We start from the raw sequence: 27,025 nt of genomic DNA, 5'->3' as shown, positions 1-27,025 counted from the left end.
GCACCAAACCGGGACCTTTTCTCCTTTGACTCGTATACCCCGACCTGACCCTAGCCTTTGCCACACATTTCGACGGGTTTTCCGTCCATTTTCTGGCCAATTTCCGACAAATTGAGGTGACTCACCACCACCAATCATCATGTTGTTGCTTCATCTTCCATTTCCACCCATTATAGACGAGGGTTAGTTCATATTTCTAGAAGAACCGCATCAGTGGCGCTGGGACTTCCATGGCGTCGATCCGCCATTCTTGAAAGTGTTACCGTCGATCCCCACCATCAACCAACTTCCCTTGAGCATAAGAAAAAAACCCTAAACAACCTTGGAGGCGGCGGAGCACCGGAGAAGCCGAATCGAACACACCCATTTCTAAGGTTTCCGACGGGTGCGAGCCAATTTGAGGTATTTCCCGGCCAAATTAGACTTGGCCACATGTATAAAATTTGTTCTACTTATTGAGATCTTCATTTTTGTGAAATTTAAGAATTTTTAGAAATAGTTTAATTTTTCGGCAAGTCGGGGTGACCGACCGCCATGTGGGCCGCTTGCCCACTTGACCTTCTTAGGCTAATTTAGATGCCTCGATTCCATATTAGACATCCAATTGACGAAATTCCGTTATTTGGTTATATTTCCGTTAAGGGCCGTCACTTGGTTATTATATGAATCGACGATCCGACCTTTGGATCGTCACCAAAATTTTATACGTTATAGTACGTAATATTTGAGGATATTAGAAACTTATGGATCGGGAATTCGATGTACAGATCTTCTCGAATTGGATTTGTAAGCTCGTAAAATAAAACGTTGGCTGCCATTTAATTTTAGCAATTGGCTGAGATCCGACCGTTGGATCGTTCCAAAACTTTAGGATGTTGTTCTAGAAGCTTATTGAAACTCTTGGGAAGTTACGAATTGGAAATCTGAAATGTGGATCTTCCGAATCTAGTTACGTAGGGTTGTGGACCCTACTGTCAACCTTTGACTGACGATTGACTTTTGGTCAATGGGTTTCAAATCATTTGAGAATGTCCTTGGGGATGTGTTTTCTTAGGTACGTGTTTCATCGATAAGAATTCTAAGACGTGATTTGATGATTGTTCTAGGCGCCGATCATTTGTGATGCCTCGATATTCATGCTAGGGAGTTGTAGCGCGGACCTCAGGTGAGTGATTTTTTCTTTTTTATAGTGTGTGTATATATATATTTTATAGTTTCCAATAATGCTTTTGAATTGATTTATGCATTTCATGCCATGATTAAGAAATGTTGCATTGTTGTGAAATTGTGAAATGCCAAAATGATTTTACGGGATGCGCAGGTAAGTTCAGGTAAGTTTATTATGTTGGTTAGTATTATTGCATCATTATGGCATGCTTATATTCATGTAGTGCTCATCATTGCTGCACCCCAATGTTAGTGCTCTCGCCCCGGGCCAGGGTCAGTCCTTCACGTGTATGTTCACCTCTCGCACCGCACGCTCGTCTTGGATCCAAGTAGGTGCCAGTCCTGTCATACAGGTCGCATTAGGCAACTCCAACTCGTAGGTGACTGCGATTATCGCCAATCTTCACGTGATTGTAGCACTAGAGCGTATATTATTACATTCAGTCATGTCGTACAGGTCGCACTAGGCGACTCCGACTCGTGTGCTAGCATAAATTGATGAACAATAGATTCAGTCGTATAGGTCGCATTAGGCGACTCCAACTGATGTGCTAGCATAGGTTGTTGAGCACCTGATTTTACTTATATTATTGTGGAGATTTTGTGATTTTGGTAAGTCATGCCTTCTTTACGTTTTGCAGGCTACGGTAAGTATTTTCATACTATACGTAGTATATATATTTTGGAAACTATATATGTTTTATGGCGATGAGTTATAACGTTTTCAAAGGTTTTTATTAAAACTTTATTTTCAGGCCCACTCACCCTTGTTTTTTGCCCTTCCAAGTTTTAGTAGCTAAGCTTTCATATCGACAAAGATTCTTGGCAAATCTTGAGGTAGACGGTTACATTCGATGGTATAATTTCTCACCTTATTTTACTGTACTATACTTATGCTCTGTCATCACGTGTGAATTAGATTCATTCCCGCTCACAGCGCACTCTAGTATTTAGGTACTTTTAGGTTTAAATTTATTCACATTTTCCACCTCACTATACTTTATGGCTTCGTTACCTTTTAGATGTCGGTCATCATAACTTGATTCGGAGTCCTAGCTGACATCCCGGGTCGGGATGTGTCATTGTGTGTGTGTGTGTGTGTGTAAATATGGGTACATTCATCAAAATTAACAAAAAATAATTATGGTACCAAAACATGGGTACATTCTTCAAAACACAGATAAAAAAAAGAAAGAAAAAAAATATTAGGCTTAATAACATTAGTAAATTTCTTCGATTAAACTTGACATAGATACATTCTTAAATCAACGAAAAAGAATGCACCCATATAAGTTTAAAAATGGATTAAAAAAATTTGAATGGATTTTATATTAAAAAATTGGGTACATTTTATATTGAAAAAATGGTATAGTTTGCATATAACAAATTAGTATATTTAAGAATAAGTACATTTAAGATTTATAAAATTGAAAATTATATGAATGGGTACATTTAAGATTAAAAATTGAGAATCTTTTTATAAAAAAACTAATGGGTACAAACTTATTCTAATTTTTTTTATTATTTGGGAAATGTTTGAATTGAAAATTAATTAGGAGTTCAACAGAGGCGTGATTATTAAAATCCTAAATCAATTACTAATTTTTATTTTAAAAATATGTAAATTTATTATCACATTAATGCGAGGGACTTCAATCAAAATTTGAAAACTAATAAGATAATGAACATTAATAACTAGGGATCGGATACTAATTTTTTCTAAAGTTAATTGCATAGGTTTAGGTTTACAAATTGTACCCTCAGACATCAATTAACGACTTCTTAAAACCCTAAAAACTTCATGTGACCTCATGGTGGAATATGAACATACAATAACAAGCATAAAATATACCCTTTTTTTAATTATTATTTGAAATATATGAACAAATGACTAAAAAGGTTCATGCTTTGTTAATTCGTTTTAAAGAGCAGACTTCAACTAATCTTTGCTTTAAGTACCTGAGCAAAATTGAGGCCAGCTGTTCATTCATTGCTCTGCAGCCTAACTCCAAGCTGCAAGTTTGTTCTTGGGAAACATGGGGTGCAAGCCATCAGATAAGCCGAAGGCAAAGCACAGAAAGGGATTGTGGTCACCGGAAGAAGACCTAAGGCTTCGAAACTACATCCTCAAACACGGCCACGCCTGCTGGAGCTCCGTCCCGATAAACGCGGGTGAGTTTTCCATTTCCCGTTTTGTTTTTCCAGCCACAACCCTAAATCAACCCAGCATGGTATTAGTTTATGAATGCATCATAGCTATATATTTTCATAGAAGTACTTTTATAACCCAAATGAGTACTCTTTTATTGGCACATTGGTCTAACGTTTGAGATATTTTGAAGAAAAAAAAAAAATGACAAGAGGAAATTAGATGAATACTATAATCAAGAATTTCTAGCTGTTTGGTTAATGTTAATTGACAGATGCGTGTTAAGTCGGTTAGACAATAAGTCTACATTCTTGCAAACGAGTTCGAGACTTCCTAGTAATTTATTCATTTAATCTTGGGTAAACTTTGAGATATATTATTAATTTTTTTACTAATGTTATTCTATTAGTAAAAGAGATCGATGGTGACTTTTCTTTACGATAGGCTTAAGCATATTCCTCATTTTGACTAACTGTATTTATAAATTACAATATGTTAAATGCAGACTTGCAGAGGAATGGAAAAAGCTGCAGATTAAGGTGGATAAATTACCTAAGGCCAGGGTTAAAGAGAGGGACATTTAGCAAACAAGAGGAGGAGACAATCCTGACCCTTCATCACATGTTAGGCAACAAGTAAGAGAACAAGTTTAATATATAATAAATGGTTCTACTATACTAAATTACTAGTTGTTCCAAGATTGTTTGTGATAAAATTTTACGCGTGTTGTGCTTTAAGTGGTTAAGCCTAAGTTGGGGATAAACGGTGTTAATTAATAGTGAAATGTTGTTCTGTCTTTCTGAAATCATAACACACTGCTCGTCTCAGATATTAACCGTGCACTCTTCTTATAATATCACTGATTAAGGCAAATAACTCCATTAACTTCGTTTTTTCAATGACCTCAGGTGGTCTCAAATTGCACAGCATTTGCCAGGAAGGACAGACAATGAGATAAAAAACTATTGGCATTCTTATTTGAAGAAGAAAGTGGCCAAAGCTGAAGAAACAATGGAAGGTCAAAGAAAATCCCAGTACACAAGCACTTCAAGCTCAGAAATCTTGGAGTGTTCCCCATCTCCCCAAAAGTCAACAACCGGCATCAATCCCAGTTATGAATCAGTGCAAAAATCGCCGCCATTCGATGACTTGTCCAAAGATCAGAGCTGTCATTTAAGCCCTTTACCAAAGATTATGTTTGCTGAGTGGCTCTCCTTGGACCATGTTCATGGCGGGAGCTTTGCAAACAACATCAGTGATACCGGGGTTTCGAGGGAAGGATTTGACCATAGTACTACTTCAAATAACCTGCAAGCAGATCATGATCTAGGACATGGTTTTGAGTTGAACAATGAGGGAACATTTGGCAGTGGTTTTCATCATGGGATAAGCCATCATCATGGTTCGGGTTCGGAAATGATCAATTCGCAGTATAAGTTTGAGGAACAGATTTCAGGACCAGGGTTTGCTGATTTTGTAGATTTGTGTCGTGATTTCAACTTGCAGAATGATGCAATGTATTTTTATAAATAAAAATGGGCGACCCCAAACCAAGTAGGCTTCCTGAGAAAAAATGTATTTGGCCAGAATAATTCTTTCATTAACAGAATACTGAATATATACAATAGCTTTCCTTGTACAATAAGAAGATCTACAATCTAGGAATACATCAAAGGAAAGTATCAAATACAAATCAATCATATAATTCCTTCCTATCTAATTACATTGACTTTCTAACACTCCCCCTCAAGTTGGAGAGTGAATGTCAAGAACTCCCAACTTGCATAACATGGATGAGAATTTTTCCTTGCCTAAGGCCTTTGTAAATATGTCCGCCAGTTGTTGAGAAAAACTGGCATATCAAGTAGCTATAGAACCGTCTAAAATCTTGTCCTGAATGAAATGACAATCCATCTCTATATGACGTGTTCTCTCATGAAAGACAGGATTGGCAGCAATGTACAGTGCTGCCTGATTATCACAAGACATAATGGCAGGCCCTGAAATGGGTACATGCAAATCTGTTAACAAATACCGTAACCAAATGAGCTCGCAACATGTCCCAGCCATTGCCCTATATTCGGCTTCAGCACTAGAGAGCGAAACTGTTTTCTGCCTCTTAGTCCTCCATGAAATCAACGAATTCCCCAAGAATATACAATACCCAGTTGTAGAGCGACGAGTTATCTGACAACCGGCCCAATCCGAATCACAAAAAGCTCTCAAAGTTAACTTATTATCTGACTGAAAATATAAGCCCTGACCTGGTGTGGACTTCAAATATCGCACAATTCGAAGTGCTGCATCCATATGTGGCTGACGTGGTTGATGAATAAAACGGCTGAGCACATGCACGGAGTATGTGACGTCTGGTCTAGTAATGGTAAGATAGATCAAGCGTCCAACCAATCTTCGATACAGAGATGCGTCTTTGAGTAGTTCGCCTTTATCCGAAATTTTGTTGTCCTCCATTGGAAATCCCATAGGTTTGGCACCCAAAAGACCACAATCCTTGATTATTTCAAGGGCATACTTTCTTTGTGAAATATACAATCCTTTTTTTGAACGAGAAACTTCAATACCCAAAAAATATTTCAAATTGCCAAGGTCCTTAATACAAAAACGGGTATGAAGAAACCTTTTGAGGGCATTAATGGCCTCCAAATTGTTGCCTGTAATAATAATATCATCAACATAAATCAACAAAGCTGTGAAGGATGTACCGTTCTTTTGAGTGAAGAGTGAATAATCCGCTTTGGACTGAGTAAAGCCAGCGGCAAGTATAGCTTCTGTGAATTTTACAAACCATTGTCGAAAGGCTTGCTTGAGGCCATATAAGAACTTGTTGAGGCGACATACAAGGTTCTACCCCTGTCGCCGAAGACCAAGAGGAGGAGACATGTAAATCTCTTCCTGAAGATCGCCATGAAGAAATGCATTATGAACATCGAATTGTTGGAGGGACCATCCTTGGCTAGCGGCAAGGGCAAGAAGGCAGCGGACAATGATCATTTTGACAGTGGGAGAGAAAGTGTCATGATAATCAATTCCTTCTGCTTGGGTGAATCCTTTGGCTACTAAACGAGCTTTGTAACGCTTGATAGAACCATCAGCATTATGCTTGATTTTGTAGACCCACTTACAATCAATTGGATGTTTGCTGGGAGGAAGCGGAGTAAGAGTCCAGGTATTGTTGGAAGAAAGTGCGTCAAGTTCTGAATCCATGGCTTGGCGCCAATTAGGGTCTTGAAGAGCCTCTGCAAAAGAGGAAGGTTCTACACTTCAACTAATGTGAGCAACAAAAGAAAGATGCAATGGTGAATATCTGTGATAGGAAATAGAATTACAAATGGGATCACGAGTACCTCTGGTGGAACCGGATGACGAAGGCGACGAAGATTGGAGTGGGGGCAGTATCACCTGTGAGCAAACGTAGTCCCAGAAACGGACATTGGGCTCTTTATGGCGTGTGGAAAAACGGGTTGGTTGAGCAGCAAGTGAAGGGGCAGGTAGGGGTTCCGTGAGGGGGGCGGATGGTGAAGGTGGTGGGGATGGGTCTGTAGGTGCTGAAAGGGATGTGGAAGGTGACGTAGTAGGAGAAAGGGGGGTGGGATGAGATGAAGTGAGGGGTACATGATTGGGTAGTAAGGTGGAATGAGATGGTGGGATATCAGGGGTGGTGACAAATGGAAAGGGTAAAGGTGTTGAGTGAGTTAAATCGGGTAAGTTGGGAGAGGTTGCAGCGATGGTGGATGGTTCAAAAGAAAAAATGTCTTCAAGGAAAATAACATCCCTATTGGTGAAAATCTTGTGTGTCTCAAGATCATAGAGTTTATAAGCTTTTTGATCACGGGGATAACCAAGAAAAATGCATCGATGAGCCCGGGAATAAGACAACCGAATACACGCATATGGGAATAAGAGGGTGGCTTGTGGTATAGTATCTCAAATGGTGATTTTTTTTAAAGTAATGGTGTAGGGAGACGGTTGATAAGATAGGCAGCGGTGAGAACACACTCCCCCCAAAACTTAATCGGCAAATGAGACTGAAAACGCAAAGCTCGGGCAGTTTGTAGTAGGTGGCGATGCTTTCGTTCTACAACACCATTTTGTTGTGGTGTGTAAACACAAGAGTGTTGATAAATGATCCCATTTTCAGAGAAGAAATCCCGCATGGAATAAAATTCACCCCCATTATCTACTCTAATTTGTTGAATTTTGGTGTGAAATTGAGTTTCAACATAAGCAAAGAAGGTTTTAAGGGCAGTTTGTGTTTCGTGTTTATGCCACATTAAGAAAACCCATGTGAAACGAGAAAAATCATCAACAATAGTTAAGAAATAGTGAGCACCACTAAGGGAGGCAATCTTATGAGGACCCCAAATGTCACAATGCAAAAGTTCAAAACACATAGCAGTTGAAATAGAGCTACGACTAAAAGGTTGGCGAGTTTGTTTCGCCAACGGACAAACATGGCAACTATGACTCAAATCAAAAGGGAAAGTTAAGGTTTTATTTGCTAAATATTGCAAACGCCCAAGAGAAGGGTGCCCTAGACGGCGGTGCCAAAGATCAGCGGAAACAGTGATGTGGTGGCATGAGGGTTGGTTTTGCAGAGTGAAAGTGGAAGCCAACGCCACAAGGTAATATAGATTGCCCCGTCGCTTACCAACACCAATCGTCACCTTCGAAATCAGGTCCTGTAAAATGCACCAAGAGGGAAAAAAGTCACTGAACAATGTAACCCATCTTTAACTTTTCCAACAGATAACAAATCAACTTGGAAAGAAGCCACGCATAGAACATCTTTCAATTGTAGTAAATCACTTAATTGAATATTGCCAATCGGAGTAATAGAAGCCTTCTCTCCGCTAGGCAGTGAGACATGCGGCAAAGAAATATTTTTAATGGAGTTTGTCAATAAACTAGGTGAGCGAGTGATGTGATCCGTTGCTCCGCTGTCGATTATCCATCGACCGGGAATAAGCGGTGACAAACCTGATGGTTGAGAGGTGAAAGCGGCAGCATGCGCTTGAGGTCCATCATTCTTAGCTGGTGGGCCATCATTCTTGGAATTCAATAATAAAAAGATGTCTTCATATTGTTTTTCGGACAGGTTGGGCACAGCAGCTTGAAGATCCTTGATGGTGGGCGTAGAAGTAACGTGGTTGGCAGAAGGACCTCCACGAGAGAAGCTGCTACCACCACTACTTTGTTTGGAGTTGCTTATCTTGTTAGGATTGTGACGAGGATGATCCGGTGGGTAACCATTTTTCTGCCAGCAAGTCTCGACTGTGTGATACTCTGCATAGCAGTAAGAGCAATGAAGAGGAGGTCGACTATTGCTGCTACTCTGCGATGAGTGTTGTTGTTACTTGTTGCTATTACGATGGCGAACTGCCATGGCTGCTGGTTCAGTCAGGTTGCGAGTAGTGCCCAACTCTCGCTGTTTTTCTTCTTGAATGATTGAGGAACACGCTTGTCGGACAGAAGGGAGTGGATTCATCAACAAGATTTGTCCACGAAGAGCACTATAAGACTCATTCAATCCCATGAGGAATTGCATAAGTCTGTTGACTTCGTTTTGTGCTCCATAAGTGCAGGTTGTTGAAGAACTATAAGATGCCAACTCATCCCAAAGCCCATTCAATTTGGTGTAATAAGCAGCCACGGATTGTTGTCCTTGGTTGAGAGAGGCAATCTCTCTTTGAAGCTGAAAAATTCGTGGAGCATTGCTCTGAGAAAATCATTCCCGAAGATCTTCCCAAACTTCATAGGCTGTCTTCAAGTAAAGAATCGAGTCCAAAATGTCAGATTCAATGGAGTTGATGATCCACGCAAGAAGCATGTTATTGCATCTCTGCCATGCAGCGTGTTCATCGGGTTGCTTTGTTTCAGACGACATTTTCACTTTGCTGTTAATAAAACCAATTTTGTTCTTGGCACTCAAGGAGATTTCCATAGCCCGGCAGCAAGTGTTGTAGTTGTCCCCATTCAATTTTTTTGAGACTAGAGTGAAACCAGTATGGTCTGAAGGGTGAAGAAAATAAGGGTCGGCAAAATTCTCGCCATCGCCCTTCTTGATAATGGTGTTGTCGTTGTCACCCATGGAGAAGGAAGACAACGGAAAAGAGGAGGTCTGATGCTTCTGGTTACAGCAGAGAGAGCTAGCGTTTGAAACCTGTTCTGATACCATGAGAAAAAATGTATTTGGCCAGAATAATTCTTTCATTAACAGAATACTGAATATATACAATAGCTTTCCTTGTACAATAAGAAGACCTACAATCTAGGAATACATCAAAGTATCAAATACAAATCAGTCATATAATTCCTTCCTATCTAATTACATTGACTTTCTAACACTTCCTGCTTTGTGAATGTCCGGAGAACATCTATTTCCAAGGAAATACAGTGAAAGAATTGCATTTGGATTTACATAATTTGATTATCTGATTCAACATATGGAATTAATTGAACATGAACAGAATTTGATTATTTTCTTCTTTCTAAACTGGTGTATCTTGGCAACAAAAAAAAAAAAAACCATAACCTTCATGAACGAGATCGAATAACAAGTCGGTGCAACTCAACGAGATGAATTAGAAATTTCTTAATCCGTTCCTGGTAACCCCAATTAGTTTAGAATCATGAAATTGTTGTCTGCATGGATTATGGAGACCCAAAGAACAACAGTGGCAACAGCAATTATCAAGGTAATAGGTGTCCATTTCAACGCAATAACCTGCTCAGAAAAATTAACATTGGATCAATGATGCAAAGAAATTAATTCGTTTAGAACATAATCTTTCCATTAAGTATGAGTTTCGAGTAAATGTACCTCGAGGAGCGGTGAACACCAAATAGATGAAACAGCTTGAGGAGCAGGAGGAAGCAATGGTCTTTCCAATAGATCTGTAAATTCAAGAATTTGGAACAAAAGAGGGGAGCAAATGATTTGTCCATGACACCTTAACAATGAATGCAGCGATAAATATGAAGCGTAATTTTACCTGAATGCCTCCGTCTCTCTATGATTTCTGAAAGATTTTCAGTAGCAATGTCTAAATCTTGTTTCCGGTTAGCATTAAGCTTCGACAGATTAACCTGTGTTCTTGTATCAATGTATTGTTTTCTAATTTTCCCAATGACACCATCTGTGACAGAACTTATTTGGGGTGGGATTAATGACGAACTTATAATTTGTTCTGCCTTCTAGTTATTAGAGATTGGTTGATATCGAATTCTATGACGAGGTGATGAGAATTACCGAATTTGACAAAGGAGTATGGTCTTGTGATTTTGTTAATGAGGTTACTGTCGAACTTTTCAAATTCCTTCTGCAAATCTTGAAGGTAATGGAAAGCTAGTTTTCTTGGATACGAAGATTCGCACAATGCGATGAATGCAATTCCCTTCTCCACCAAGTAACTACATTTTAGCAAAGATTAAGTGAAAAAAACACCTGATGGTGATGAAGTCTATTCAAAAAAGGAAAAAGAAAAAAAATTGAAAAACAGAGAAGAAGAAGAAGGATACTTGAAGTAGTGATGATCGACACGAATGGTCATCCTGGAAGGAGGCAAGGCTCCTCGGGAGATTTCTTTGAATATGAACTCTCCTTGTTGCTTGTAAAACGAAGAGTTTTCACGCTCTTCGTTCATATAAGACGGTCCTTTGGCAAGACAAAGTCCATCACTTACCCTTCCAACAATTGTTAGCTTTACCATATCTAGCTAGTAGGGGAAGGAAGTTAGGGTATTTTACTTATAGAGGGATGAGAGGGGAAGGCAATGGAAAGAAATAACTTGGACATCAAGTTATTCCTTGGGGGTCATGGAATTGGAAGCTACGGAAATATTCTTTTCGTTTCTCCACTTCCTTTTCCAATGGAAAAGAAGAAATTTGAAGTTACATGCATGCGTATCACATGAACAATAATTGTCATCAAGATTCCACATTTGAACATTCATGATTCTCAAATTTATGAAATATTAACAACCAAATTTTGCAGAATGCCTCATCATGATTACACTTACCAACACTTATCAATCACCTTTATTATTAGAAAACACCAACTGAGATAACATACTGCAATTGAGATATCAATGTGACAGTATCTCAAACCAATTATGCAATTTCGTATTGAAAAATTAAAACACATGACAGTGCATGATAGGCTTGTGATACTATTATACTACCATCCTCGCATCGTTTGTATAGGCTAGGCTTTTTCTATCATTGAGCAGATATGTAGAAACACAAAATTGCTCACTCCTTTTTGGTTTTCTCCTGCACAAGTTGTTCTTTAAACCAAAAAAATAAGGAAACAGAAGTTTTTACAAACGCAAACACACACAATAAGTAACAATGACCCCATTATGTGAAGAAGAAACAAACACATCTAAAAAAACAAATGTACTCCAAACCAACCAAATAATCCATCGGACCTTAATATTAAGTTTAGCTTGAAAAGCAACCGAGGAGCTTCTTAGGAGTTTTCCCTTTGGCACGGTACTTTGCAGCAGTTTCCTCCGCCTTGAGAAGATCTTCCCCGCACTTAGCTTCAACCACCGCCCTCTTTTCTTCTGCAGCCTTGTGGATTAAAGCAATCTTGTTCTTCATCTGTTCCACGTACTCGGCCTTTTGCTTCTCCAATTTTTCCTGCTCATGCACAAAGTTAAAATGTTGGAACAGGACACAAACAGAGAGTAAAAGACAAGACCTTTGCGTCTAGGAATCCAAGCAGATCATACAAAGAAATGCGCATAAATTGTTACCTCAATCTTTTTCAGCTCAGCCTCCACAATTGCCTTCCTGGTGTTTTCCCATGAACCGATGGCAGATAGTTTCTTCTGAGCTCTGTTAGCCAGCACATACGCTTTCAGTTCAGTATATCAAACGATATAAAAATAAAAAAAACTTGTTTCTTTATTGAATATTCAACGTATGAAACACCATGCAGGTGTCGGTTAGGTTACAAGGGTGGTGTGCCTACCCTATTGCGAGAAATTTTTCAGTGTGACTGGTATAAATAATGGGATATGTGTATTAAAAAGTTGATAACTTAAAAAATACAATTTTCCACCACTTGTATAAAAAGAAATAATGGAATATGTCTGTTAAAAAGTTAATAACTTGAAAAATACAATTTTTCACCACTTGTATAAAAACACGTGGTATACCACCTGTGTTCTGTTCAGAAGGAAAAATTTCTCCCCCATTGCCCCCACCCCCAATTGCCCTTCCCCATAAATAATAGTAGTTTAGAGTAGAATGTCGTCTTGTCAAGAAACATATCAAACACCATGATTACTCAATTAGGCTCAATACTGAAGAAAGCTCTTACTTATTCGCTGCCTTTGATTTCTCACTTTCTTCCCATGCTCTGATAAGTGACAGCCTTTTCTCTGTTGCAACTTTTGCTAGCACAGCATCTGAACAAGAAAACGATGATAGGAGAATAAGTTTAACCTAGTTGATTATAATGCGTTCAAACAAGCAGGAATCAACGGACCTCATGATCAAACCCTAAACACTCACCGCGATTGACGGAACCCTCCTTACTTTTCTCTTCGGCAATAGGTTCCGAAGGCTCTGTGGGAGAAGAAGGAAAATGCAACTTTCAAAACATGACATGCAAAGGATAGAACATAACAAGTAAGTATGGAGCTTTCTTAAGTTGAGATTTTTATCATACCTTTTGATGAACATTTCGTTTTTATTTTAGAAGGAAATTTTGTGAGTCTGTAGCTAAATTAATGAGATAAGGAAGCAAGAGTCCCAGAACAGCAGTTGAAATAATCAAAAGCAATTCGTTAAAATGATCATAAATCAAATTTCAATTGCTTAACTAATCAAAATTAAATATCGACGACAAACTAACACATAGCAATTAGATGTTGGAATCTAATGAAACTCCTGAATATGAAATATAATTCTGACCCTAGTTGACAAAAAAAAAAGATTTTCAAAGAGAATTTCATAGAAAAGAAAAGATATTTACAATAAAAATACAGGGAAAAATAATGGGACAAGAGAAAGAAATTCGGAACAATAAGAGAAACCAAAGCAAGACTAGAAGCAGGGCAGAATCAAACCAATAATAATTAGTCAGCAACCATGGGAAAATTACATTAAAAGGAAAAGAAAAAAAAAAAGACAAATAGATTCTAAAAACTACAAACAGACACATGATCACTAGCATGCATATAGCAATCCCAACTCATATTAATTCCTTTTTGGTGGAAAAAGAATGGATAGTCTGAAATTTTCTTTTTCTCACCTACCAAACAGATAAAGTTATCAACTTTAACAAAACAACAAGAAAACATAATAAAGTGGAAAAGATTCAGAGAGAGAGAGAGAGAGGAGAGAGAAATATACTGTCAACAACAATAGCAAGGGCCTTGGACTCATCAGGCTCAGCCTTGCTTTCAGGAGGAGGAGGAGGTGGTGGAATTTCAGATTTGTCCTTGTGGGACACAGGGTCTTTTGGAGCTTCCACAAGCGGGTTCTCTTTCTCCGCCGGAGCCGTAGTCGGAGCGTGTGGAGGATCCGAGGGTGACTCGGATTCTAGCTTCTTGGGTTCCTCCGCCTCTGCCATGTTGATTGCTAAAGTTGGTTTGAAAGTGGAAAAAACCTCAAAGTTTTCAAAGGGAAGTTCACTGTAGTCTTTAGAGTGAGAAGATTATAGAAGCAACGGAGAGAGAGAGAGAGAGAGAGAGAGAGAGAGAGAGAGAGAGGGTTGGGATTCTATAGGTTGTGTAGTTGGAGTAAGGTAACTGATATTTCAAAGCACATTAGCTCATATTAGCTCATACAAGCTTAGCTGGATGATAGGTACAAGCGGCTTTTATGAGTTGGCATGTATTTTTTTAGTAAGATAACAAAGCAATAGTCATTTCTTCATTTCGTTCATATACAAGAGAATTTGAAAAGTTAGGAAAATAGAAATTGAATAATGTAAGTTGAATTAACTACTTTCTTAGCTGATCTCATTCTTAATTTTGATTGATTTGGTGTTCGTAAGCACAAAGAAATCAAGATTTTGAATGATTTCATTTCTCTTCATACTTATTCTAAATTAGTAACACTAAGTGCCGATGTGATTATCACATGAATAGAAAACTTAATAATTTGACAAGTTTAATCAACGCGATGGAGAAATAGATTAACTTGTGAAAACAATAAAACAAAATGGATGTTAATATCAAGGAGAAAGCTATTGTTGGTGTTTGGCTTTTCCTAAGCATTGTTATACTTTTGCCGGAGTAAAAAGGTACGTAGTGTGTTTTACTGTCAAAAATCCAAATCACATTGTTGCTTAGAACATTGCGTGCACATGATTATTGTACTTCACGTCTACAAGAATTGTACACGTTTTATATAAGTTAAGTGACTCCTAAATAATTTTAATTTAACTTAATTTAATCGTCATTTAGGTCTAGAAGGAATTGAATGATTATGATCTTTGTCCAAAAATGGAAACAAAATTCATCCAATAATGTATGATGTTTGTCAAATTTCAGGTAGACGGGTTGATGGCTCACTTCAACGACATCAATATTTGTGGATGTAAATTTCTTCCTCTTTGATCTTGGATAAAATTGCACCTACAAAACAAATAACATCTTAGGTCAAGGCCAAGAGTCTCACGCGCCCACGATGAATGGGGGGGCTTTGGCCGAAGAATCTCTGATGTCAAAGTTAGAATTTAGAGAGAAAAATGTTTGAGAGTTTTGGAGAATTTTAGTAAGAGTGTTGAAAACTCGGTTTTTTGGTAAGAATGGGAGCCAATATATAGGGCATGGCCGGTCCTCTCTAGAGAAAGAGTGGCTGGCCCTTTATGTATATTTTGGGTGTTATTTGGTGATTTAATTAGCAATAAATATATTGATTAGGAATAAATATATTAATTGGCTAATTAACATAATAAAAGGAATGTTTTTGGAATTTTATGGTATAATTAGCTAATCAATTAAAATAATGGCTTAATTGATCAACTAATAATGTCACAAAAAAAGCAAAGATATGGTGGAAAAATGAAGGAAATGCCCGGTTCCCTTGGGAGAGAGGGTAACCGGCCTTTAGTGTATTTTTTGGTGATAATGGATAGTTTAATTGACAATTAGTGGATTAATTAAGTAATAATCTCATTAATTAGCCAATTAATTTAATTTATGTGGGATATTTTGTAGGTTATAGAATGATAGCTAATTGATTAGCTAAAAGAGGGAAAGAGAGGTAAAAAGTATATGAAATGAAATAGGTTTTGAATTGTTACCTATTTTGGGCACTTTCGACTTTGTTGAGGGATGATTGCCCGCTGCTTGCGTGTAGGAATCCCGTTATGCCTCAAGGGTATTTTTGTCCTCTTTTGTCCAAAAATCCACGTGTCGCCTTGTGAATATTTTTGGCTCCACAATATTGTCTCTACTTTACCACCTGCTTGTTCTCATTCCTTCTGCACGTGAGACCCCATTTTATGGGTCACACGTGGAGTTCCACACATCAGCAATCACATGGAGCCAAGTTAGGGCTCACCCGTTCGCACAGGGCTATTGGGGACCCACCCATTCACGTGACATCTCTTGGCCTACATGGAGTCAAGTCGGGGCTCACCCGTTCGTGCAGGGCCAATGGGGACCCACCCGTTCACATGGCAATACGGGTCCGTCCCCTGGTTTTGATACCATGTTAAATTTCATGTAGTTAGGCCAAAGGCCCACTCCAACAACACTGATATTGTCCTCACTTTACCACCTGCTCAATCTGTCAGATGTGGAGTTTTAATTCAAAAGGTCTCGGTGTTAGTTAGAATGGTCTATATAAATTGCTTGTTCTCATTCCCTCCGTTCGATGTGGGACAGTTGGGATTCCAACAATGTTAAAATAAATTAAGTTAGATGAGTAAATAAGGAATAGTGTAACAATTTGTAACTATTTTTATGAGTAAATACCTTTTCGTTTGAATTCGACAATTCAATATAATGATGAGTTTCCATATTTGCATAAGGACCTTGACAACTCGTGACAAATCAAACTACTACAAATGGCTTTGCCTTGGGTGGTTCGTAGTTTACTTTTAACTTGTAAGTTACGGCAAAGGCCAAGGGACCACAGAGGTTGGCCTAGGGCGAATCCCTAAAGTTGTATTGACAACTATTGATAAACAACTATTTAACCCTAAGAAATCGAGACCAACATTTATGCAACTAGATATTATTGTGACAGTCATAAGTCAATTATGCACTATAATCATCAATTGTTTGATTTGCCTTTAGAAAATGAGTTGAGCTTATCCATCAAGGCAGTAAATAGGCCAAATTATAAGCTTAATACCCTTTTTTTTTGCCACAAAATTTTTTGAGTTCCAAACACAACTCGGCAAGCAAGAAAGCAAAGTCTTGTTGGCAGGAATGAGATTCACTCTATATCTCTATGTTTGGAGCACGTGGGTCAAGAGATTCGGACCGTTCAAAAGAAAGAGAGAAAGAGATTCAATTTGTTTGGGTTTTTGAGTTTTTGTGAGGTGGACTAATGAAATGGGAATGAGGTGCTGTATGATTGAAATTTAGTGGTTCAAATTTCTCAATTTGCAGACTCAAACCACAAAGATTCAGAGCGAATCTCAATCCTTATTGGTAGTTGGAAAACGTTAAGGCACCAACTGCCACACCCTTGTGTTGACGTATTGACATGTTGCCATCAGAAACAAACACTTGTTCCACTAGAAATAAAATTGTCCATCTCTGTAGTCTGTTCTGGAGTCCGAAGCTGTACATTCGAAGACTACATGTCGTAGTCGTGTGCTGTCCCTCTGAATGCTTACGTAGCTTAATTTCATTGGTTCTATTAGTTTATGGAAAACCGATTACATAGATTAAAAACAAATTAATGTTATTTATATTTAAAATAGTACAATTATTTGTATAATCCCACACTCAACTTCTCAAGTGAGGTAAATCCCCGTATGCCTCAATTTATTTATAATTTTTGAACTGCTAATTAACTAACAGAAATAAACATGCATGTAGAGAAAGAGAAAACGCGAAATCTTTATTCGTCCACGCACATGCCAAAGCACTTGGTTGGCAAAGTATTGGCGTTACGAAATTTGTCAGCCTTCTTTTCAACACTGAGATGTCCTTTGTTGCGTTTTGCTTCAATTCTGACCTTACTGTCTTCTATGATCTTCGCGGAGTGAGCTTCTTTGTTCTTCAGCTTTTCCAGTTCCCTGTGTCTATGCTTCTCAACTTTTGTCTGCTCCATCATGCATGCACAAGCTCATAATTAACGACGATTAATGATAAATTAAGAAAAGAAAATATCTAAGCGGTCGTTTGAAGGTGTTTTGTTAACTAGGTATATGAAAAACACTTTTCAAGTGGTTAATTCCGGCCCTCCTAGAATCACTTTCGAACGGGATCGAACTAAATAAATACAAAAACTACCTCAATCTTCTTCTCTTCGGCCTCCAGGTCTATTTGATCTGCGTTCTTTCTCTCCTCATTGATGGCCAGCCTTTTGTTAGCTCTATTCATCACCAATAGTTTATTTAGTAATTCAGCAACTTAATTATGTACTATCTCAAATAATTGTACAATCATCTTATATAAGTATATAGTTTGACTTAATCCAGATTAATCAGATGAGAAATGAATAAGCAGAGAGCTAGTACTTGTTATCAACTTTGGTTTTTTGTTTCTCCTCCCATGTTTTTATGAAGGATAGAGTATCTTCCTTCTTCTTTTGTAAAAGCTCTGCAGAAGAAGAAAATTTTAAACAATTAAATGTGTGACAGATTAATATGTCCAATACACTATAACCGATACGGTTATACATAAATGTATTAATGTTAGAGACTTTGGTATAAAATTGAAAACCAATAACGTTTCAACCATATAATAGTAGTGGCTAGGGACCGCATCCAAAGTCTCTCTATTATCCATCTTTCAGTGTTGAAATATATTAACAATTTGTGTGTCATATCTAATGCCGTCCTTCCTGACTAAATTTGTTTTCAAGAGTAAAAAATGATCTTGAAAACTAAATTTAAGAAAGCAAAAGAAATACCTTGAGCCATCCGGACTCCAGTTTGATGAATCCAAGTGGTTAATAAGATTTTATACTCTTCCCTAAACACTTGATCAATGTAAGTTGCTCTTTTGTTGCTTGATTGTGAGAATGGTGAGCTACCTTGCCACCATATATATATATATATAAAATCGTTGGTCTTCCATAATCCACCCAACAAATTAAAATACATAATTATGGTATTATTATGCTCATGGTCAAGTAATAAAATACAACTTGAATTTTAAGATTGCTCGAAATCTTGTAATTATATCCACATAAATTACACCACCAACCTCTTCTTAATTAATAAAAATAAATAAATAGAGGGGGCATGCCAATAATTAAGGATAAAAAAAGTGGTCGCAAGTCATATCATGTCTAGATAAATAGACACACGTAAAATGATTAAAGCCCCATGCTGCCATGCACTTGCTCAAGTCCTTGTATCATCAAATAGCAGAATAGCTGTTGTCATCTTCTACAGAAGGAGGAGCTTCAGAAAGTACTGAGAGTATAACGAAGACTCCGAACAGTACAGTGATGATTGCGGTGAAGTTGACGAGAAAGGCCTCCGTCCCAAATTTATCGATTCCCGAGTTCTCGAGGAATGTGAGCTTCTCTAAGAACCCTAATGAAGCATTGCCAACAGCTAGTAAGTACACGGTGATTCCAAACGCCACATGCCATGGGATAGACTCACTTCTCAGTGCAGGACTTCCTCCGGGGTAGAAGAAGGTCACGAACCCATATATCCACTGCACATTCGGATCAAAATGTCCAGTTTTAGATGATTAGGAGGAGAGAATAAAAACTTAATTCTAAGCCTAACCATTTGCACATGCAAGTAACTATCAGTTGTTAATGCATGTGAACTGTTTATTAGGATTCACGTCCTTGCATTAACGACTAAAACCACTCACACGAGCGTGGACAATTTTTGAAGGTGAGCCTCGTAGTTGGGGTTAGGGATTACGTACCTGAATTCCATAGAGACAAATGACCCCGATTCCAATCCAAGAGTGCAAACTGTACAGATTGGCAATTCCACTCTCGTTATGGTTCTTGAATGCAAGATAAATACCAATGATCCCAAGACCTAACGCGAGGGCATGAAGAACCAAGTGTATCACTTTCTTCACCTCTTTCCTGAAAGGCAGTGCTTTGTAACTAATAATGGCTGCAATTTTTGGTTTTACGGATCAAGGTTCGACAGTCAGACCAAGTGAAAAACTCAGTACGTAAAATTTACAGCAAGATCTATCGTCAAGCTGCGAACATATTTTGCAAAAAAAATTCACAAACTAGTATTTTATTACCTTCTCCTCCCAAGAAAATTAGGCCAAGTAACATGAGAACAGGATGGAGCTGCACCAGAAAAAACAAGAAAATATTATTTCTCCATCACGAATACCCAACAAAAAAAAAATTGGGGCTTTGGTCCATTCAATTTTTTCTTTCTTTCGGCAAAGTATTGGGCCGTTGGTTATTCCATAATTCAGACTGTTTTTCCATCGATCACGGCCACACAAACCCAACGGACCCACCAAATCCTAAATTTATAGTTTTGTCCTGCGAATATCCAATGAAGAAATCCATACCAAAAAAAAAAAAAAAATTTAACAATTGCTTATTTTTTTCCGAAATAAATAATTGTATAGAAGAAAACGACAGTCGTAGAGGCAATTCACATGAATTATTTCAAAATTCTTTATGGGTGGCATCAGCGACACAACGCTTTTTAATTTTTAACAATTAAATCGAATGAATTAAAATATATATATATATATATATATATTTATATAATATCTAAAGTAAAAAGTAGGTGAATAACACTACCCTTCACACCTCACCTAACTAATTTTAATATAAGATTTGAATTCTATATGCACAATAAAATTGAAATAGAAAAAGACAAGAGTGTGCAGTGTCGAAAGCTGTGGATAAATCCAAGATTGGGGGAAACAAAGGTTACATACGTAATTACGTGTACCAATGATATGAAGATTTAGATATTTCCAGAAGCAGATAGACACGTGAATTATTTGAGCTCTATATATCACACCAAATTTGATAAGCATGTGAATGTCCACACTCCCCACACGATATTTGTTAATTTCTACACCATTAATTCCAAGTGCCAACCATTTTATGGAAGCTAGGTGCCATATACGTGTTCTCGTGATTTACCCTAAAAACCCCAAAGTTAAATAGGTTTCTCATCAAATTTCAAAAATAATTCGTATTGTGGTTTTGAGACAAATGCTTAAGGTAAAGAGACAAAGAAATGCCTAGAAGAATTTGGAAAAATATCTTAAAAAAGACTTGAAGTACTTGAAGTTAACGGAAGATTTTGAAAAAAGACATAAAGAATTTATATAACTAATCTTATTTAATAAGATAAGACTGTTGTTGATGTAACTCATATCGTAATTGATTACATATAAGCAAGAACTATTATTGACGCTCCAAAAAGATAATCATATTGGAAAAGTAGCACTGTGTCGAGTGCATGCATAACATATTTTTGGTAAGAATGGTAGGTGAACCTGTGCAAGGTGCTTATAGCTGTTTCTACAATCGACATTAGGACCGACAAGAAGAAAGAGTTGCGCTTTAATCATGTCCTACAGTGCCACTAAACTTAATTAGCATTTCACTAAACTCTTCTCCGTAGTGTTTTTTAACCCCCAACTTTAACCAATGAAAAATATAAAAGAAATGTTAAAGAAACTTCTTTAAAATGAGATTCTTTATTAATTCAGTACCATCTCATTCTCGAATCAATATTATAAAATATTATATTAAAAACATGAGAAAACTGAGAATGCATATACAATCTTAGAGATGAGAAATTTTTTACATCACACACGATGTGATACATCATATGTTTCTATATAAATGACGGATTATGTATGTTAAAAGATTAATAATTTAAAAACATGATGTACTATTTTGTTTCCATCCCATCTAGAAATTTCTTCACGGTCTCTTGCCGTTTCTCAAAAAATAAAAAAAGAAAGAAAAAGCAGTCAAAGAAGGTGGGGGTGGTATTCAATTGCTTAAAATTCTCGGCGAGCAGCGCCAATACCGCTTGTGAGGAATAGAAAAAGAAACAAAAGGAAAAAAAGAAGGGTATCCAATTCCATATCGATAAGAAGAGAACCAAGTCATATGCTATCTAATTAAGGACATGCACAAATCCTTCATCTTCCATAACTATCTAAATGGTTTCTGAGGAACATGAACGCAAAATTTAGAGAACTGTTATTGACGCTACAAAAGACGGTATATCAATCGAGATTTAAGAAGCAGGATAACTCTAGAGTCAAATTAAGGCACAAATAGAGAAAATCAATACAAACTAAGAAGTTATTTCTACACCTAAGAAAACCCAGAAATGGAGAGAGAGAGAGAGAGAGAGAGAGAGAGAGAGAGACGTACGTTGAAGATGAGGTTCTTGTTGGTAGCTTCCCATGCCAAGCCGCCTCTGAAATGAATGTTCCAAACCAACACCAAAACCAAAGCCGCGATTCCGAGCGTGTGTACCACAAACGTGAACGGAAGCGCCGGTACCTTTAGCGCCATCTCTTTCTCTCTCTCTCCTCCTCCTCCCTCTTCTTCTTAACTCTCTCTCTCTCTCTCTACGAATTCAGTCAATATGATTTTATCTGGTTTCTTCGTCTCTGCCTCCTTAACTTTTCCACCTGATTATGGCAAGCCAATTGGACCGTCGGATTGGGATCACAAACTTCGTTTAGTAGATGACACGTGGGCCTCCTCCATAGGAGACTTTTTGAACCATGTGCACCAACCCTTTTTTTTTTTTTTTTGAAAACTTCGATGAAAAATTTAAAATACTGTTTATTTTAACGAAAAATTATATTTTTAGATTAAAAAGTTGATCATGGTATTATTCAATTTACTTTTTATTTTGACCTTATCATTAAAACTCAAAGTTTACAAACATTTTTGGTTAGCTTTCCTTATTTTTTTTTACTTTGCCTTTCTCTATTATCTTACCCACTCATCACTTGACACATGTATTTCAATAACAAATTAAACTACATAATTAATGAAACAATCATAAATTCTAGTTTTCCACCTACAAATCAAAAACTATGTAATTTAATTTTAATTTATTAGTGAAATACATGTGTCAAGTAACGAGTAAAAAAGATAAATTGGTAAACGCAATCATCATAATCTCCATTGTCTACAATCTTCTGAATGAGAATCCAAGCAAAAATCTCACTAAAATCTTTCAAATTCAAACGCAACGAAATAAAGTAAAGATTTAACATGAATTCAAATTAAGACGAATCCAAAGTTAATAAATAAATCATATTATAGTACGACATAATTAGTCATATCTTATAGTGATTTTCTTTTACCAACTATAAGAGAGAATCGAAGTCCTCTAACATAAAAATAAAAAAAATAATTTAAAATTACAATTAAATTAAGAGCTAATTGACTGACATTGACGTGTTAGGATTATAAACATTTGTTTAGTTGATATCCCTTGTTTTTCCATATGTTGTTCAATCAACCAATGAAGGAATGAATTCCGTTTGAAGATATAATGTGATATTAGTGTTTGTCGTTTCCTAACAATTCCCATGCTCTTGAACAATATTCAACTTTAATAGAAGTTGTATCATTAAAAATGGAATCATTGTCAAAAGAAGAAACAAATATACGTTTGGCAAAAATACATGCTGGCGGGTGTAGCGTAGCTTGCGTCTTTGATCCCTTTTGCTTTAAAGTCGTATGACAATTTCAACTGTATTAATGATAGAAAAAACAAAAAAATTAAATTAAATCTTGTAAATTGTATGTCGTGGTTATTGATAATTGAATTATCACTGAAATTTCATATTCTTGTTAGATCATTCCTACGACTCGCGAAATAAAAGATATTTGATAGCACTATCTGATTTAAGTCTTTTTCAAATCGAAAGAGGTTGTTCGAAGTCTGATGAAATCAAAAACCAAACTTTTAATTATTTTTACGCATGAAAGTTAAGGTGGTAATTTTTCAGCACGTCGTGGTTGGCAAACATTCAACCCTACGTTCAATCTGTCACAACTTGGCAGCTTAAGTCATTGGTGACCTCATACTTTGATTAAGAAGGGACCCATTTAATGAAAATGCTCTGATTCCGTCCAGGTTCATACATTGATATATTATAACACGGGCCGTCTTACTCTTTCAGGCCCACAGCCCTCACTTTCAACCCAAGGGTTATTTGAGGCCTGAGTGTGATTGCAGTTCAGCGGTAAGAAGAGCTAAAAATTCTAGGCCTAACGATTTGGAGGCCCAAAATAAAAGAGATCGCGTAAAGAAACACAAACAAGTTCAACCAACACCCTCGAAAGATAGCCGCCACATAATGGCTTATTGGTTAGGAATAAATTTTAAGCTCTAATTTGTGTCTACAAACAACTAATTGAATCATATTATTATGCGCATGCGAGAGATTTCTTTATATTTTTAATTTAATTTTTTATATATATAACAAGCACTATACACCTCTTAAGTGTTTAAAAATAGAGAAATAATATTTAATAAACAATTGCGTGCAAAAGATATTTTTGAATCACAGCATGTTACTCGCGACTTATAAGATATTTTGAACACAACATTCATGATTTTTCTTATTTTTTTATTATATTTTTCTTTCCCCTTCATGTGGACACTATCAACTTTCACTCATCTTTTCATTTTTTTATTCTTTTCTCTCTTCCCATTTATATTTATATCATATTTTATGATAACCAAATTACCAAATTACCCCTACATTATTTGATATATTATATTGTGTTGGTTTTGAATTTGTTTTATTAAGAGGCAATTTTATCCTAATACTTTTGTTGAAGCCGTGACACCAAATTGCCACTATTCAGAAGATATTCCTAGTAGAATAGTTATTAGTTATTCAGGAGACAGGTAGATGCAATCATGTCTTCCATCTTTAATGATTTCACCCTTATGTTGTAATCCATACTAGTTGGACTCAAATATAACCACCCACGATTAATAGTAACTGGTTTTCTAATAAAGTATAAATAGAAAAAGAACTCATATGTAATTATTTTGTACGTGTATTAGTATAATATTATGTGCTAAAAGTTTACATATGTCATTATTTATTGAAACAGGACGTAATGGTATTGGTGAACTCGTATACGGTGTTACTGCAACTGTAACGTCTTGTGAGATCGTTACAAATACTAAGATCCCATCGTGCATTAGTCAAATGACTCAAAGTAGATCCTACAACACGGAATTGGATCCTCTCCTGAGCAGGAGATCAGGATCCTCCTGACCCATTAACACAGGTCGTTAGAATTTAATTCAACAACTATAAACAGGGGACCTCTTTAACAGTTATAATAATTGTAGTCGTTAGTTCAAAATCCAACGGTCCGTGTTAGTAGATCAGAAGGATCTTGATTTCCTGCTCAGGAGAGGATCCAATTCCCTACAACACCGCAAAGGCAAGAACTAGACAATTTGATTTAAGTATTTGTTTATTTTGTATCAAATGAAAAGGATTTGTGGATAAACTGGATAACCACTAATCACTACAAGAAGGTGGGTTATTGATTAAGAATGAATTTCAAGTTCGTAATATTACAATACGTTATGTGTTCTTAACTTATTAAATTAATGACTAGAAAGACCAAAATGTCTGTAATAACTAAACCATTAGTTAATTATATATATATATTTAAAATAAACTGGATAACTACAAGGAAATCAATTGTCTAGAATGGCCGCGTATATTCGACATGCTGCGTGGTTTTTTCATTTCAAATCCTAAGCAATTTATTGCCGAATTGATGGGTGGATGAACGTGGTTCACAAAATACAAATAGGCTTTTAGTAAGGAAAACAAAACAGAGACATCTGATGGACAAATTGGACCAGTTGTAAATTGACGTTTAAAATGGCAGTGTCTCAACCTAATCACGTAACGTCAAGTGAGAAATTTAAAACAAGTAGTGTCGTGTCATTGGACTGAAATGCTACGGTTGCAACTCAGAGGATGTAGGTAAGTCTTTCAATTGAATTCTGTTGAGAAGCATGGGTACCTAACTAGCATTTACAGTTGATCCATATATAGCACCAATTGGATTTGGAGAATTAGCCGACGAACTGCAAAGTATTTTACGTAGTTTCTTGTAATTAAGGTCGGAAGAATGTAAACTTATATGAGAAGTAATTTGTCCGGTCCTTGTCTATACCAGATACATAAAAAAGACAAACCATGAAGCTGTTATTCCATGAATTTAGGTTCTAAAAGGTATTGACACTAGTTAGGTGGCATGCAAGGGCTTAACGTCTAGGCGGGATAGACATTAAAAAAAAAAAAAAATTAAATTCATTATATAACATAAATAATTTTGCTTATACTTAAAAAAAAATGCCTAATTATATGCCATACATAAATTTTAAATATATGAGAAACAAGTATATAATGAGTATTTATCCAAGTATGCAATAAGTTTCTTACAAGTTATTGAGAAAATAAAAGACAAAATGAGCAACTCAGTACTATGGTCTAGTGATATTCCTCTTTATTTGGAGATGAGAGGTTTTAGGTTCGAATCTCGTTGATGCGAATTCAATACCAAATTAGGTTGTTCATTATGTAGCTTAGCCGAACTCCCACCTCCCCTTAGTATAAAACATATCGTTGTACTAAAAAAAACACAAAATAAAAGTTATCTATTTTTTATCTAAATGAGAATCGCAATCTAAACAGGCACTTAAACAGATTCAGAAATCATTTTTTAATCATGACCAGCTGTCTACCGTCTAGGCGGCAGCGTTAGCCCGAAATTTTGAGAACATTGCTACGAATATATGGAATAATGTTAAGCAATTTCCAGTTTACAAATTTATTAGAAAAACAAAATACAAGATAAAGACAATCACATGAGTCCTGTGTCGATATATCCAAGTCCTTGCCATGTGCATCCTGAATTATTATAGGAATTATTAGCTTATTAACAGAGCAATTCAGCTAGTCTTAGAGAAAGACGACCGACAAGGCACTTACATAAAGTAACAACTTTTACGCATCTTTTGGACTTTTGCATTGCTGGAAGGGCCATGGGTGATGATGTTTTTCTCATGGGAAAAAAAGGGAGGACTTGGATAGACTCGTAACACTGTTAGGATAGCATTTTAATTAGAGTGTATATTATGTGGACTGAGATTAAAAATAAAATTGCGTTATTAAATCAGAACGTCATCATATTGGTGTAGCTAGTTAATCTAAGTTGTTTTTGGTAAAACGTGAAAAATAACACTACTTGTTATGTGATATTTATATAAGACGGTGATTTGCGTTTAATAAAAATTCTTTAACTGTAAATAGAGGTAGCAATTTGCACACAACGGGCCCGCTAAAATCAGTAACTGGGTTGGGTCTTTACCGGCCAAGTTGATAACAGTTGAAACCGTTAATGACCCATCATTTAATGGTTGGTTTCGAGTCCACCCGCAAAATCGTTAAATATCCGTTGATGTTGTAAAATCGACGGTGTGTGTGCAGTGGAATAAATAAAATAAGACACAAAATTTATGAGGTTCCTCTACAGTCAGTGTGACTGGAG

General features: G+C 36.6%; 5 protein-coding genes across 5 annotated transcripts; 1 reads left to right on the top strand and 4 right to left on the bottom strand.

The window, feature by feature from the left end:
- The first annotated feature begins 3,203 nt into the window (after positions 1-3,203).
- LOC103960556 (transcription factor LAF1) lies at positions 3,204-4,849 on the top strand. Its single transcript, XM_009373049.3, has 3 exons — positions 3,204-3,339; positions 3,822-3,951; positions 4,225-4,849. The coding sequence occupies exons 1-3, from the start codon at positions 3,204-3,206 to the stop codon at positions 4,847-4,849; spliced, it is 891 nt and encodes a 296-aa protein (XP_009371324.2).
- A 4,760-nt stretch (positions 4,850-9,609) lies between these two features.
- On the bottom strand, positions 9,610-11,397 carry LOC103940891 (25.3 kDa vesicle transport protein-like). The gene is made up of 5 exons (XM_009351073.3): positions 10,856-11,397; positions 10,587-10,747; positions 10,330-10,473; positions 10,158-10,231; positions 9,610-10,061 (listed from the first exon to the last, which is right to left on the bottom strand). Exons 1-5 carry the CDS (start codon positions 11,044-11,046, stop codon positions 9,954-9,956), a joined length of 678 nt encoding a protein of 225 aa, XP_009349348.2. The 5' UTR covers positions 11,047-11,397; the 3' UTR covers positions 9,610-9,953.
- A 133-nt stretch (positions 11,398-11,530) lies between these two features.
- Positions 11,531-14,080, bottom strand: LOC103960558 (remorin). The gene is made up of 5 exons (XM_009373051.3): positions 13,703-14,080; positions 12,860-12,913; positions 12,666-12,753; positions 12,097-12,178; positions 11,531-11,980 (listed from the first exon to the last, which is right to left on the bottom strand). The coding sequence occupies exons 1-5, from the start codon at positions 13,920-13,922 to the stop codon at positions 11,780-11,782; spliced, it is 645 nt and encodes a 214-aa protein (XP_009371326.2). The 5' UTR covers positions 13,923-14,080; the 3' UTR covers positions 11,531-11,779.
- Positions 14,081-17,197: 3,117 nt separating this feature from the next.
- Positions 17,198-18,524, bottom strand: LOC103960560 (remorin 1.4-like). Its single transcript, XM_048565717.1, has 3 exons — positions 18,000-18,524; positions 17,773-17,854; positions 17,198-17,581 (listed from the first exon to the last, which is right to left on the bottom strand). The coding sequence occupies exons 1-3, from the start codon at positions 18,161-18,163 to the stop codon at positions 17,378-17,380; spliced, it is 450 nt and encodes a 149-aa protein (XP_048421674.1). The 5' UTR covers positions 18,164-18,524; the 3' UTR covers positions 17,198-17,377.
- Positions 18,525-18,617: 93 nt separating this feature from the next.
- On the bottom strand, positions 18,618-22,055 carry LOC103940888 (transmembrane ascorbate ferrireductase 1). Its single transcript, XM_009351070.3, has 4 exons — positions 21,839-22,055; positions 19,714-19,762; positions 19,375-19,574; positions 18,618-19,152 (listed from the first exon to the last, which is right to left on the bottom strand). The coding sequence occupies exons 1-4, from the start codon at positions 21,980-21,982 to the stop codon at positions 18,847-18,849; spliced, it is 699 nt and encodes a 232-aa protein (XP_009349345.2). The 5' UTR covers positions 21,983-22,055; the 3' UTR covers positions 18,618-18,846.
- Positions 22,056-27,025: the final 4,970 nt, after the last annotated feature.

The sequence above is a fragment of a genome, unplaced genomic scaffold, assembly GCF_019419815.1.
Source record: "Pyrus x bretschneideri cultivar Hongxiangsu unplaced genomic scaffold, Pyrus_bretschneideri_v1 Contig4, whole genome shotgun sequence".
Classification (NCBI taxonomy): domain Eukaryota; kingdom Viridiplantae; phylum Streptophyta; class Magnoliopsida; order Rosales; family Rosaceae; genus Pyrus; species Pyrus x bretschneideri.
Note: the sequence above shows the minus strand (reverse complement) of the source record. Positions and strands in the feature narration are given on the sequence as shown.